This window comes from Talaromyces atroroseus (assembly GCF_001907595.1).
Source record: "Talaromyces atroroseus strain IBT 11181 chromosome Unknown scaffold_0, whole genome shotgun sequence".
NCBI classification, from domain to species: Eukaryota; Fungi; Ascomycota; class Eurotiomycetes; order Eurotiales; family Trichocomaceae; genus Talaromyces; species Talaromyces atroroseus.
The window spans coordinates 3,031,532-3,045,095 of NW_017971432.1; the positions used below are offsets into that span (position 1 = coordinate 3,031,532).

At 47.6% G+C, this 13,564-nt stretch overlaps 5 protein-coding genes across 5 annotated transcripts; 1 reads left to right on the plus strand and 4 right to left on the minus strand.

The window, feature by feature from the left end:
* Nucleotides 1-55: 55 nt before the first annotated feature.
* On the minus strand, nt 56-818 carry UA08_01044 (40S ribosomal protein S22; the record flags this gene model as incomplete). The annotated part of the gene is made up of 3 exons (XM_020259788.1): nt 56-245; nt 306-375; nt 686-818. The coding sequence occupies 3 exons, from the start codon at nt 816-818 to the stop codon at nt 56-58; spliced, it is 393 nt and encodes a 130-aa protein (XP_020124231.1).
* Nucleotides 819-2,375: 1,557 nt separating this feature from the next.
* On the minus strand, nt 2,376-5,479 carry UA08_01045 (hypothetical protein; the record flags this gene model as incomplete). The annotated part of the gene is made up of 8 exons (XM_020259789.1): nt 2,376-2,562; nt 2,626-2,981; nt 3,041-3,370; nt 3,435-3,651; nt 3,706-4,328; nt 4,403-5,209; nt 5,295-5,335; nt 5,440-5,479. The coding sequence occupies 8 exons, from the start codon at nt 5,477-5,479 to the stop codon at nt 2,376-2,378; spliced, it is 2,601 nt and encodes an 866-aa protein (XP_020124232.1).
* A 789-nt stretch (nt 5,480-6,268) lies between these two features.
* On the minus strand, nt 6,269-9,127 carry UA08_01046 (hypothetical protein; the record flags this gene model as incomplete). The annotated part of the gene is made up of 6 exons (XM_020259790.1): nt 6,269-6,606; nt 6,688-6,837; nt 6,913-7,729; nt 7,788-8,364; nt 8,425-8,803; nt 8,866-9,127. The coding sequence occupies 6 exons, from the start codon at nt 9,125-9,127 to the stop codon at nt 6,269-6,271; spliced, it is 2,523 nt and encodes an 840-aa protein (XP_020124229.1).
* A 591-nt stretch (nt 9,128-9,718) lies between these two features.
* Nucleotides 9,719-11,193, minus strand: UA08_01047 (hypothetical protein; the record flags this gene model as incomplete). Its single annotated transcript, XM_020259791.1, has 5 exons — nt 9,719-10,344; nt 10,407-10,527; nt 10,584-10,647; nt 10,704-10,932; nt 10,989-11,193. 5 exons carry the CDS (start codon nt 11,191-11,193, stop codon nt 9,719-9,721), a joined length of 1,245 nt encoding a protein of 414 aa, XP_020124230.1.
* A 419-nt stretch (nt 11,194-11,612) lies between these two features.
* Nucleotides 11,613-13,320, plus strand: UA08_01048 (hypothetical protein; the record flags this gene model as incomplete). The annotated part of the gene is made up of 4 exons (XM_020259792.1): nt 11,613-11,993; nt 12,059-12,583; nt 12,652-12,755; nt 12,834-13,320. 4 exons carry the CDS (start codon nt 11,613-11,615, stop codon nt 13,318-13,320), a joined length of 1,497 nt encoding a protein of 498 aa, XP_020124223.1.
* Nucleotides 13,321-13,564: the final 244 nt, after the last annotated feature.

Genomic DNA, 13,564 nt, shown 5'->3' on the forward strand with positions numbered 1-13,564 from the left:
TTCTTTTTTGAAATAAATCACTTTTATTTTCTATGTAAATCACACAGAAGTGCATCTAGTAGAAGAAGCCAATGATCTTTCCGGCAACGTGCTTGCGACGAGCCTCCTCGTGGTCCATGATACCAGCACTGGTGGTGAGGACAACGTATCCGAATTGACGAGAAGGAAGGAGCTTGACAACCCACTTCTCGAGGTCACGGAGCTGGACGTTGTAGCGGGGAGAGATGACACCGGTCTTGTTGAGGCTGTTGGTACGGTCAGTATTGTATGTTTGGCAGCAAATGGGTATTGGGGAAAAAACGAACCGTCCGTTGAGCTGAACGACAATCTTGCCGGAGCGGTGGTCATCGATCTCCTCGAACTCTCCAATGTAGCCTGTAGAAAGAAAAAAAAAATTATCAGAAAAGATGTCACGGAAATTTAAACGTTAACAAGCACATAGGAAAAAAGGTCCGGAAAACGTGTAAGATCTCCGCAAAGAATCATTAGACTCTTGTTTTTGATATCTCGGGTACTTAAAGGGCAAACGTCGTAGTGTGGGTAAAGATCGAGATCGCTGCCTAGTTATCAACCCGAATTTGTTTTTTTTTTCCCTCCCCTCTCGTATTCCACCTCTTTGCACACGTTTTCCAGACCGCCAAATGAGAAAGGAATAGCCAGAACAAGGGCAACGAATAAAACGCACCGTGCTTCTGCATGACAGTCAAGAACTTGACAATGACCTTGGAGGAAGGACGGATCAAGACTTGGCGCTTGCCAGCCTTCTCGGCGTTGTTGATCGCATTGAGAGCGTCGTTAAGGACTGAAGTGCGGACCATCTTGTCGGTATTGTTGTGTGTGTAGAGAGATTCTCAAATCGTGCGATAAAGCGTGGAAATGAGGTATCTATATATTGTTCCAGATGATGTAAGAGAGAAAGAACCTGGAAAAAAAATATCTTCCGTCATTTCGGAAAGAAGGAAGATATTTTTTTTTCCAGGTTCAATCACACATCACCCAAGTATGGTTAGCCTCAAGTTGAAAAGCCCATGCGAGCGCAAAGAGTGCCCTTTTCTTCTCATTGCATTGCATTGCATTGCAAGAACAAGAAAATGGGTTCTTCAGCCCGTGCCGTGTTGCTGAGAGAGAGAAAAACGTATCATCATTTTGAAGCGAAAAAAAAAAAAAAACCTCAAACGATGATTGTCTCTCTCGGGGCTAGCCAGCTGAGGGACCTGAAGAGTTGGACGGGGAGAATAGCGACGAGAAGAAACACATACCTCGATTGAAGACGCGGAGTTGGACGAACGTGAGGATGTTTTGACGGTCGAGCAAGCAGAAGTTGTCGGCGATGGGAAGGGGCCCACCGAGCGTTTTCGACGGTGTGGGTTTTAGGGTTTTTGCCGACTGTGCCCTGGTAGGTCATGTGACTTTCTTTGTCCAGTGGACAATCGGCCAATCATACCCGAGGAAACCACCTTATGATACTATTCCAGTCTACAACTAATTTACACGCCACGAATACTCTTCGTTAAGTATTAAAGTATATTTTGAATATGACGTAGATTGTGATCGGATCTGGTAAAACGGCACAGCAGAACAGCTCAGAGATCTGGTCTGTTTGGCAGCCAAGTTCATCGCACCACATCTCTATAAAGGACCAGAGAGCGAGGAACATAAAAGCAGATCGACCTAGTCTCAGAGCTCCTGCGTACACCTTTTTTCCTTTCATACATTTGCCTTTCTTCCCCGCAGAAGAAAAAAGAAAAATCAAAACGAAACATTGCAATGCAACCCAATAAGAGACGTTCATAATCTCTTGTACCATAAGGAAATACATGACTTCTTGTGCATACATGATTTAACAAAGAAAATAGTCTAATTAAAACAGTGGAGTTGGGAATATAATGCTGAGGGATCACATATCAGTGCTGTTTTCAGGAGCCTCCATATATCGAGCTGCTGAACTTTCTAAGGAAAAAAAAGAGGGGGGGAGATGATTATGTCTTGGTGCTGTGTGCATTGAAGGGGGGCATTATGGGCATGGAATCATGGAGAAAGGGGAATTTTCGATGGTCATTTGGGGGTTTTGGGGTCGAGGGGAAACGATGCAAGGGACGGGGGCTTCAGTGGGTTGGTTCAATAACGCCTTGTTGAGTTCGGGGAGGGAAATAGATAAGACGGCGAGGCAGCAGTGTCAGCTGACCGTAAACAAGGATGGAAAGTACTCATCCGTTGAAAATGCTTTTGGTCAAACGTGCAGATTCGGAGTCATTAGCCTGGATAGCTCTTTGGACTTGGCCAGAGTTGGGTTGGGTGTCGTGCAGACAATAGTGTCCGCTCGTGCTTGTGCCTGCTCCCAGGCCCTGGCTAAAACGGTCATGACAGAGCTATACTCAAGACATAGCAGCAGCAGTTGCCAGGTTAATCTGACGTTTGACTTGCTCACGTGCCCATCGAGCGGTGTCAAGGGTGCGTGTAGCGTAATGCGGGCTTGTGCGAACTTCACGAACGAAGGATGTAACCCAATCGTTGCGGAAGAAAGCGGCAAACTCGCCGTTGGGGAAAGAGTCCGCAATGTCACTAAAAGTATTTTCTTTAGCTATGATGTCTTGATCATGTTATGGGATGTAGATGTTAACTCACCCAAGAACTCCCATGGTAGACCGCATAAGACCTTCGCTCCGGTGTGGCTCTTGAGAGACAATATGGAGGAGCTGGAAGATGGACTCCACGTAAGGCTGAAGAGCAGCAATCTGAGGAGTACCCTTGTACGCCAGTAGGATACCACCCCAGGCATCCATGATACCTTCACGGAGAGAGATGACATATTGCACGGTGTCAGCATCAACGTCGTTGGCTAGTGTAACGCTGGCAGCCTGTTGAAGAACTTGGGCGACAACGGACAGATAAGTCTGGAAGTGTGTGCCAATAGCCTGTGCAATATCCCCAAAGGTAACGAGGACAGCGGGTTTGAGTGTGTCCCGGAGACCACTGTTAGTCTACACTCATAGTTAGTCACCAAGTACGATGTTCAGATTCCATGGTCGTCTAAGCTTACCAAGATGCTAAGCATTTGATTCATGAAGGTGTCGCAGAAAGGTTGGACTTTCTCGTTCAACGCACGAGTAATGTCACCAACCAGGCCGACTCCAATTGCACATAGACCAGGTTCTTCGTGGTTCTGAAGAGCCTTGTAGAGGAATGGCGCGAAGGGCTCCATATATTTGAGGAAGTCTTCCTCCAAAGCGCTTGAAACAGCACCGACAGTAGCAAAGACAATGTCAGGAACACTGGACTTGGGAGGTAGGGTTGACAGAACCTGGAGTAGGACGTGCATAATGCGGTCCGCTTGGGGTTTAATCTCGCCTTCTAGACGTTGGATAATGGCCTGAAAAGATTAGCAAAGTTAACGGACAGACAGTTGATAGAGAATTCTTTAGAGGAAAACTCACTAGCAGGACGGCAGTCAAGCTGGTCTGCATTTCTTCCAAAGCAATTCGGTCTTCGACGCTAACGACTTGTTGTTGGAGAGGCACGGTCTGCTCAAGACGTTGAAGGACGATATCAGAGAGACTGGCAACCATTTGAAGGCTATCATTGGCTGAATTAGTAACCCATGAGTTGAGAACTTCGTACGCAGCAGTTCGAAGCTGATTATCCGCATCATGTCTAAGAATAGTTAGTAGGAAGATTTTTGTATGTATCAGAATCAAGATATATTACCGTTCAGTGAGGGCCAGTAAAGATTTGACACTGTCTTGGAAATGTTTCGACAATGGGTTGGTCTGGCCATCGCCTTGGAGTGAGAAGTTTTCGGCAATATTAATGAGAGCCCAGCAGCAAGAGCCAGCAATCTTGGGGGTGCTTGCCAAGCCATTGAATAAAGCGGAGATCAGAGGCTGAAGATGAACATCCTGGTCCAATCCAGAAGGGCAGGCCTCGCAGATTTTGCCAAGGGCAAAAGCCGTTGAGTCACGAACGACCACTGATTGATCTTCCATCATACTGAGGAGCACAGGGAGAGCCTGCTTCACAAGTGGTTCCAGGACTTCGATCTCAGGGCCATCCATGATAGCACCAAAGGAAGCGACAGCAGCATCCCGGTTATGCCAGTCATCGCTCTTAATATTGTCCTCGACGAAGGTAAGAACTGGCTGAATGATGTCACCCTGTACGCACTGCGCGTAAAGTTGCAGAGCTTGATAAGCAGCACGCGAAACGTTGTATTCCTCGTCAGTGGCGTCCTCGTCCTGTTTTGTCATGATCTGAAGAAGAACGGGGACGACTTCTCGGCAGGCAATTCTGGCAAAGTTGAAAAATGGTCGGAACATCGTGGAGTCCGTAGCCTGTAGCAATATTTAGTACATGTTTTACCCTTTTACACCAGCGAAAAACCAAATCGGATCACATCAAAACTTACGGCAGCATTATCATCCTCGATAGTAATTTCTTCCTCGCACACCGTACACCAGAATTCAATTGCAAGCTTGGCGACTTCTTCCTCTTCATGCCTCATACCCATAATCGTAAGACCGAAGAGAGCCTTCTCCATGTAGAAACGCATTTTATCGTAGTAGCTAGCCATGATACGGTTCAGGCAGCCGAAGGCACCTGCCTGGATTCGCGTATCATCGGCTTGAGTGGCTTCACAGACCACCTGCATAATATAATTCCGCTCTCCTTCATTGCCCATGTTGCTGCCAATAAAATCAGTGGCGTCAGCGAGAGCCTGCAGGGCGGCATTTCGAACATCGGCATTTGGTTCGTCGCGTCGGGCGCCCTGAACGACAGCTGTCAAGATCGCGTTGGAGTGCGAAGCCAAGGCAGTACGCATATCAGCATCCCTCTCCTCGCAGATGAAGCCTAGTGTTGCCAACGACGACTGTTTCAGAGAATTTGATCCGCTTCCGACATTCTGCACCAACGTCTGCATCAACTCCGGCCATTCGTTTCGGGGGAGTTCGATGGTAGCGATGGATGTGATAACTTGTGCGGCTGACTGGCCGGCACGAACATCATCGGAGTTTAATGTTTGCAATGAGAGCGCCTTCACTTGCGCCTTTGTTTGTTGCGGGACTTGCTGAGCCCATCGGACTTGCACTTCTCGCAGCCTGGTGACATCTCGGAATGTGAGGGAGTTTTTGAGGGCGAGGCCAGCCGCAATACGGATGGCACTGGGGGTTCCCTGGTTTGCAAGGGCGTCCGAGAGCGTGGTAAGGTATGCTGGCTATACAAGCAGAAATACAGAGGACAGTTAGCAAGACATTCAAACTTGTAAGTTGCGTGGTTGGCCGAAGCGGAGGAGAACATACGAAGTCAACTTCGGCAGCGTGAAGCAGCTGTTGCTCAGCACCTTGACGCGTTGTCGCATCTGACCAAGGGAGACTCTGTTAGCTTCGTCCAAGCGAGTAGGATCAAAACGAAGAGAGAAGCACAAGATGATTGTGCAGTACATACCAGGCGACAGGGTGCCCTCCAACACCTGGGTGACGTTCATGTTGCCTTATGCGAGATGTCTAGTTCACAAAACGAAGCTTGGGGGGATGCGCAGAAAGAAGTCGACACTTGGAGCAAAGCAAATATTGAGGTATATTGTTCTTCTTCTCCCTCACGCCGGTAATTGAGAGGATATGGAGAGAGAGGAGTGAAAAGATACGACGTTGAGAAAAGCAGGAAAACAAAGAGGCGTTCCCTGTCTGAGAATGTTGATGGGGGGGGGGAAGGTCGATGTGGGAAAAAAGATAATACGGGGACCGTTTGTGGATGACGAAGGATTGCCCATCCGTAAGGCGGGAGCCACCACCAAAACACAATACAGCCCGTAACGGTACCGTATTTGATACGTCCACGGCGATCACCAACTGGCACCAACTAATACAAGAGTAAAACCCGTTCCAGTCGTTGGCTGAAGGAGTGTAGGGCAGAAAATTATTGCTTAACAGAAAGTAGTCGCAAGATCCCGAGGTGGCCTCTATCTAGTGGCCTAAGGCAAGCAAGTCTGCCCCGGTGTGGCCTAAAACGCAACGGCAATGCAGCCTTAGCCTGGCAGCAGACGACTACTAATTATCAGGGCACCCAGGGTAAAAGGAGAGCCTATAAGTACTCCTTGTGCAAGTCCCTATAGATGATTTGATTTGATTTTTTTTATGGCCTCGTTTGCACGGAATAATACCCTGCTCTGAAAACTCTATACATAAAATTACCCCTCCCACCCCGCCTTGGCTTATTCGATACCTTCACTGTTCTACTTCCAATGTCTGATCTTAGGGCTATTGCTGACCATTCCTCATTCCTCGGCTTCTTCATCTTCGTCCTCGTATCGATGATCAATATGCAGAACTTCGTAGTGTATCATATCGGCAAAAAGGACACAAATAACTCTCCTGTCCTTGCGGCCATTAACGCTCAGTTTGATCGGCTTGGATTTGATACCTGAGGCCGCAAAACAATGCAACACAATATCCGCATGCTTGCTTGCAATATCTAGATCCATTGCATCGGGCATCGGGGGCGTGAAAGTGGCAGTCAGATTGTCGTAGGTTTCGTATTTGGGATAGAACTCGGGTTCACTATCGTTCTTTGACGAGGGGGGAGAGATGGGGAAATTGAGTAGATAGGATCGGTCTAGTATATCATGTATTAGCTTGGGATTCATTCGTTCCAAGAATTCACGAGTATTATTATTGACGGAATGGAGGATTTTACCTTCGTTTGTATACAGCAGCATCACAGTTCCATCTTCCACAAATTGGACCTGTTTAATTTCGCCATTGGGCAGGCGTAGCGAAGCTACGGAAGTAGCTTTGGACGAACTCACGCCGTTGATACATTGAATATCGATCCGATATATAATAACTTGCACCAGGGTCAGTATGATTTTCTAGTAATGCAGGTTTCGTAGCAATATCATGAGTGGAAGGACAATCTTACGCGTGTCTGGCGAGTATTTCAGCCTTGTCGTCACATAAATCGCGTACGAATTTCCGGCATCATCAAGGTCTTCATACTGCATAGTTGTATCAACTACATCTGGATCACAGTCCGCGGGTAAGGCGAGCAGACAGTGATGAAGTATGCTTCGCTTTTGAGTCAGAGCAATCTGTCCAAAAACTTTGCCACATTGCAACTCGAGACGTGCGATAAGGTCATTTAGCTTTGGGAGGTCAGGTCGAGAAGTTTCTGTCTTGTTCTTGTAATCTCGCGAATGTTCATTTTCCTCGGCAGCCAACATATCCTTGAATGCTTGGTAATAGGAGAGGTTTCCTTCGCTGGAGGCAGTCTTTTTCGACTCTGTGGATGCTGGTGTCGATTTGGGGCCTGAAGATATGTAACGACGGAGAGAGCTCTTAGTGAGTGCACCCTCTATGTAATCAAGGGTTGTGGCATGGTCGATAAAATCACTCTTCTCAACTAATTCCTCCAGGGTCTGGGACATGGGCTCGGCGCCCTGGATGTCTATCTCGTGGCGGAGCCATTTTGCAAACTCTGTGAACTGAAACAGCTCCCGACTGCTCTTTGTCAGGATTGAATGAGATAGGAGATGGAGGCAATCAAGTGTGCCGACAACTTCTTGCAGATCCGGCGTTTCGAGTCCGAGGATGTGGTTGAGTTTCTGGAATTTCGATATACCAATCAGCCGACTGAGAAGAACCTCACATCGTCCCAATGCAGGCAATAGACATTCGTGTGTCAATCTTCGCACGTTCTCATAACCCGAGGCCACTGTCTTCTCCCATCGTTTGTGGCCCTGCTCCGATAGTCAGAATGAAATGATGATGATTGTCATAGAAGATAGAGATTCTTACCCTTTCACCCACAATATCCACAAGAAAATCCTTCATCGGTGGAAAGCAATTCCCTGTTACTAGAAGATGGTACAAAGCAGTAACGAAATCACAATGACACTTCTCCTGCAACTCATCTGCAATACTCCGCATGAATCGAGCCGGCAATTCGTAGACATTCTTCCACTCAAGTGTAATCTGTCGTTGTGTCTGGTTAATGTATCTGAGCAGATTCTGCAGCTGAGTGATCTTAAAGGCCAACAAGGACAGGTAGCGTCCAGATTTTGTGATGAATCTCAGATCGAGCGATACCACTTTAATGCTTGGGTCCGGAGAACTGTCCGTTTTTTCCGACAGTAGGATTGCATGTGTCGAACTCATCGGGTGTGAAGTATGCGCCAATGTTTCAACGTGACTTGACGGCTGTGTCTGGCTTGGTGTAACTGAAAAATTTCCGATTTCGAAACAATCAAAAATTCTAAGATGTGCTCTGCCATTGTTGAGGCCCACGAACAAGACATCTACAGCATCACTCGAAATTTTGTTGAAGGACTGGAAGATAGCGTCGATTGAAGTGCGGCTGCTGAATACATCTTCACTGAAAGGAGAATTAACAACGCGCCACGAATTATACTCCGTATAGCAGGAATAAACTCACTCGCTTCCACTTCCTGGCAAAGTGCTTAGCCTCGGCAATGAGCTTTCCACATCGAGTAGAGCCAGTTCAAGGGGCAGATCTGCCTTGAGCTGGAGAGCCGCCTTTACTGGATCGGTGTCTGGTGCTAGAAGATCTTCGACTGTGATATGGCCATTTGCATCTCGCAGATGGGTTTGCGCAGCTTTGCTATCTGTGAAATTCACTCCCCATCCAATGCAGGAAATTTGAAGGTCTCTTTCTTTTTTGCTCGCGTCATCTGTCTCTCCATATTGCTGCTGTTCCTCGTGCGACAGACACGAGTAATGATGTACCGTTTTGCCAGTGTAAGAGCTTATAATGCGAAGTTTGTTCTCAGCATCAGCGACTGCCAATAGACGACCTGCATGTACCAGTCAGTATCAACACTTGAATCAGATCAAAGAAACAAGAAAGTTAGGTTACCGTCGTTCTTCCACCTGATCCCTCTCACCTCGCCTTTGACCTCGTCCAAGTAGGGGTCACCCGCAAGGTCAGCTTCCAGGACTTGCTGCCCATTCAGTCTGAAAACGTGAACCTGCTCGTTCTCAGAGGCCAGGGCGACAAGGTCCATGGTCGGACAGTAGGCCAGGAGTCCATCCTTGCATTTGGCCGGGAGCGTTTTCTCGGCGACCGCGAGAAGCTGTGGGAGGCTCTGAAGCGTGTCATTGCTGTTATTTTCCGTCATGGCTTTACTAGCACGCGATGTCAGGCATGGCTGATTATCTTGGCTTGTTTCAAACGCGTGGAGAGGGCCTCTGTCGATGATTTTTGCTGATGGATGCAGATGTTTGTTTTTCTGTCGTCCACACGGGAGCGGAACGCCAAGATCCCATGATCTTATACAAAACGATCACTCAGATTTGAGAATAAGCAGTCGATGTTTGCTTATGTTTACTGTTGATTTTATTTACAAAGTGTTTTCATGAAGTTTATAAAAAGCGGTAGATGTCGAACTTTTGAAATTCGAGTTAAAATTGTTAGTCGATATATATAGATACATATATCATCTCTCTCCCGCGTTTCCGGCTACATCATGATAGATTCATTTTATAACTAGCTAAAAAATTAGAATGAAACAAGCTGATTAGACCGAGACCCATAATTATCGCAATTCCAAGTTTCTTCGAGTGCAGCCTGCTGATACCCTCAATTCCAAAGGTCCTCTACACCAAGTCGTCTAGCAATTCTGACCTTCCTACTGATAATTCAACCGCATAAGTACTCGTGGACTTCTCAATACATAGTCATACTTAGGCACTATAAACATCTCAAATAATCATGAATCAAGGTATAGCCCCTCCTCAGGGGGCGGCACACCATACCAATCCAGCCCCAGTTTATCCTCAGGGTCAGGATCTGGCATCTGATAGTATCCATCATAGCGCCACCATGTGCGGTCTTCCCATACGTCTTCCACGGGGAGCACGCCTTCTGCCTTCATTTCGTCTCGTACATCTTCGACGCCTTTCCATACACGCAATAGATTCTCACCGGCAACCTTTGCCAGCTGCTCTTCAGTGGCCCCCCGGTCGAGAATAGCCTGTAGCAGGCGAGGATAACATCTAACATCCTCTAGACCGTGAATCACAGAGGCAATTCCGTCAAAATCAGACCCGAGGCCGACGTGGTCCCAGCCGATTCGCTCAGCAATATAAAACAAGTGATCTAGCACCATGTCCATCGTAGCGTCTGCGCGCCTCGTGGCTACATGCTCCGGCACGAATGTTACCATCACAATGCCGCCGTTGGATGGAACCATGTCTAATATATCATCAGGCAGGTTTCGTGCACAGTCAAATACTGACTTCACATTGGAGTGCGAGAACATAACAGGCGCTCTGGTTAAGCGTAGCACCTGCCGGGCACAGTCTTCGGAGACATGCGAGCAGTCGACGATCATGCCTGTATGGCAATGTGAGTGAGGTCCTGGAGCGTGCTTAGATAAGATCCAAACTTATACATACCCAATCTATTCATTTCAATCACTGCTGATCTCCCAAGCCGCGATAATCCTCCATGCACCGGGCCAACCTTGGATGTAGAGCTATCCGCAAAAGCATTGTTGCACACATGTGTAAGAGTACACTATGGATAAGCCTATGTTAGCACTACTCGATTTGTACAGTAAAACTTCTACTCACATATCGCACACCCAGACGATAGAAGGCACGGATAATTCCAATACTATTCCCAGCCATGTGCAATCTGGTGGTGGACGCGTTAGCTAATCCGTTTCATGCTCCTAACTAAATGAAACTCACCCCTCAATACCAATCGAGCAAGCGATTTTGCCTGATTCATATATAGTCTTCACATCCTGAGGCCCATTGACAAGCTGAAAGACATCGGGGTACGACTCAACCAAGCGCAGCGTTAAGTCAATCTGCTCAATCGCGTCTCTGGCCATATCCGAGTACTCGGCCGTTGAGAAATCCTCCGCAGACCTTAGACAGGGAACACAGACAGACCAGAATTGGCCGCCGACAGCACCTGTCAGTGATTGTCAAGTCAGCCCAGTCCATGGACTCTTATGTCTAGCCGCCCACCTTCACGCAAGCGAGGAATATCGGTCATTCCTCGCTGGAATCCCTTCTCCAAATCGAATTTCGGATTATTGTGAATCTGGCCATGAAAGATGGCCCTTGGCTGCTGCGGCAGATCATTATGACCGTCGATTAGGGGCGTCTTGAGCAGCACTCTTTTGACGCGCTCGTCGATTTGCAGCTTTTGATAGGGATGTACCGATGCCATTGCGAGAGTATATTCTTTTTATTTTATTCATTTCACGTTCTTGGTCTCGCAATTATACTATGACTGAGAGAAGAGAAAAGCTTCGGGCGTCGCCGCGGACTCGCCGAGACTTTCTTTTGGCTGTCTCCAGATTCCCCACTCCGTGAAGCCCTAAAGATTCTGGTTGCGATAAGAGTCCCGCGGACAACTCTGCTTGAGATAGGCTGATAACCAGTATATCCACTTTGGCTTTGGAGGCAGATTGCGTCTGACGTTGAGTATCACAGACTACTGCGCAATCCGAGCAATCAAATAGCATAAGAGGAGCCACGACGCCAAAGGCACGAAGACTGTGTGGGCGTTGGATCACAGCAAAGAGCAATTGCGCTTTTTTTTCACACTGTGCAAGGTTGTTATATATGTACATGGTATATATCGACATGTCAGAGAATCTTGAACAGCCAACAAAAATAGGCAAGGAGGCCATGGCCGCTGTTGACTCGGAACCGGCTAAGGCCCTGGAGCTTCTGCACGAGGGCGAGGTTGTCGAAGATGTCAACTCCCAGGAAGCAAACAAGAAGCTGCGTTGGAAACTTGATTTGACTCTCCTCCCCCTGCTGTGCTTGACCTATGCTCTGCAATCTATCGACAAGACGACCCTGGGCTATGCCGCTGTGTTTGGCCTGGAAGAGGACTTGCATCTTGTCGGCACTGAATACTCTTGGCTAGGTGCCATATTCTACCTGGGATACCTGATCTGGGAGTTCCCTACCAATTTATTGCTGCAGAAGCTTCCTATAAGCCGCTTCATGTCAGGGACTGTAAGAAAAACCTCAGATTCCAGAGTCTTTCATAATATAATGACCCGAGTCTAACTTGCTGCTAGGTAATTATCTGGGGCATTGTGCTCATTTGCCATGGGGCAGCAAAGAACTTTGCCGGCGAGGCAACTACTCGCTTTTTCCTGGGTGTATTCGAGGCATCCATCAACCCAGGCACAATGTTGCTCTTTTCCATGTACTACGAGCGCCGCGAGCAGCCTCTTCGCATGGGCATCTGGATCGGATCCGCGGGTCTCGGATACGTGATCGCTGGCATTGCCAGTTTCGGTATTGGCCATATCAAATCCTCCATTTCCAGCTGGAGACTTCTTTTCATCATATGGGGCTCCATCACGGCTGCATGGGGCATAGCATTGCTGTTCCTACTCCCTGGATCCCCCCTCACCACAAAGTTTCTGACCGAGCATGAACGGGCGTTGGTCGTCAATCGAGTCAAGGGAAACGGCACCGGGATTGAGAATAGAGCATTCAAATGGCCTCAGTTTAGAGAGGCCATGATGGACCTCAAGACATGGCTTCTTTTCCTCTTCGCTGTGACTAGCAATTCGCCCAATGGAGGATTGACCTCGGTATGTTTCTTCGGTAACTGTAGCACGATTTGTATGAAAATTATATACTCATCCTTGCCTGTGTCTAGTTTCAAAGCCTGATAATTAAGGGAATGGGCTTCTCCACGCTTCAAACAACACTCATCCAAATGCCCTCCGGCGCTGTCCAGTTGATAGTCTGTCCACTAGCCTGGTAAGAAACAAAGCCTGAGTGAGCATTGTCGGTATCATCCCGCTAATACCAGCCTAGTTATTTTGCCTCTCGCTATAGGAACAGCAGATTGACAGTCATGCTTCTTTGTCTTGTTCCGTTTCTAGTCGGGATAATTGGTCTGTGGCTAATCGACGAATCCAAGCCGTATGGACGCTTGGTATGCCTATGGATTTCATTCACGTACACTGCGACATGGACACTGTCCATGTCAGTAGCCACAGCGAACACGGCAGGCCACACGAAGAAGATCACCACAAACGCTCTGCTACTCATCGGGTATTGTCTCGGGAATTTCGTGGGGCCGTTTTTCTTCAAATCATACCAGGCTCCCGAGTATCCGCTTGGGGTGGCAATGATGTTCTTCTGTATTGGCATCCAGGTAGTGAGCCTTGCAGGAATCTGGGTTCTCCTTTGGTGCCGTAATCGCTCGCGTCGTGCTCTGCATGCTGATATGCAGACGGCTGAGTTTCATATACTGGCGTACGAGAAGGGTCTGTTGGATGAGACGGACTTGCAGAACAAGTACTTCAAATATGTGTACTAGAGCTAATATATTAGGGTTGTCTTTTCAGCAGGATAGTGTACATTGGTGATAGCTATATAATGAGTTAATCAAAGACACAATATGAACTTCAAATAGTAATACTATCATCGTCTTCGTTGATGGCGTGGGGGGCGGGGCGTTGTTTATCTGACCTAGTTAGGCGTTCCGTGTATTAATAGTGAAGATATTGATGGTGATGACGATGAAAAAAAGAGAAGAGAGAATTAGACAATGATGGCGATCA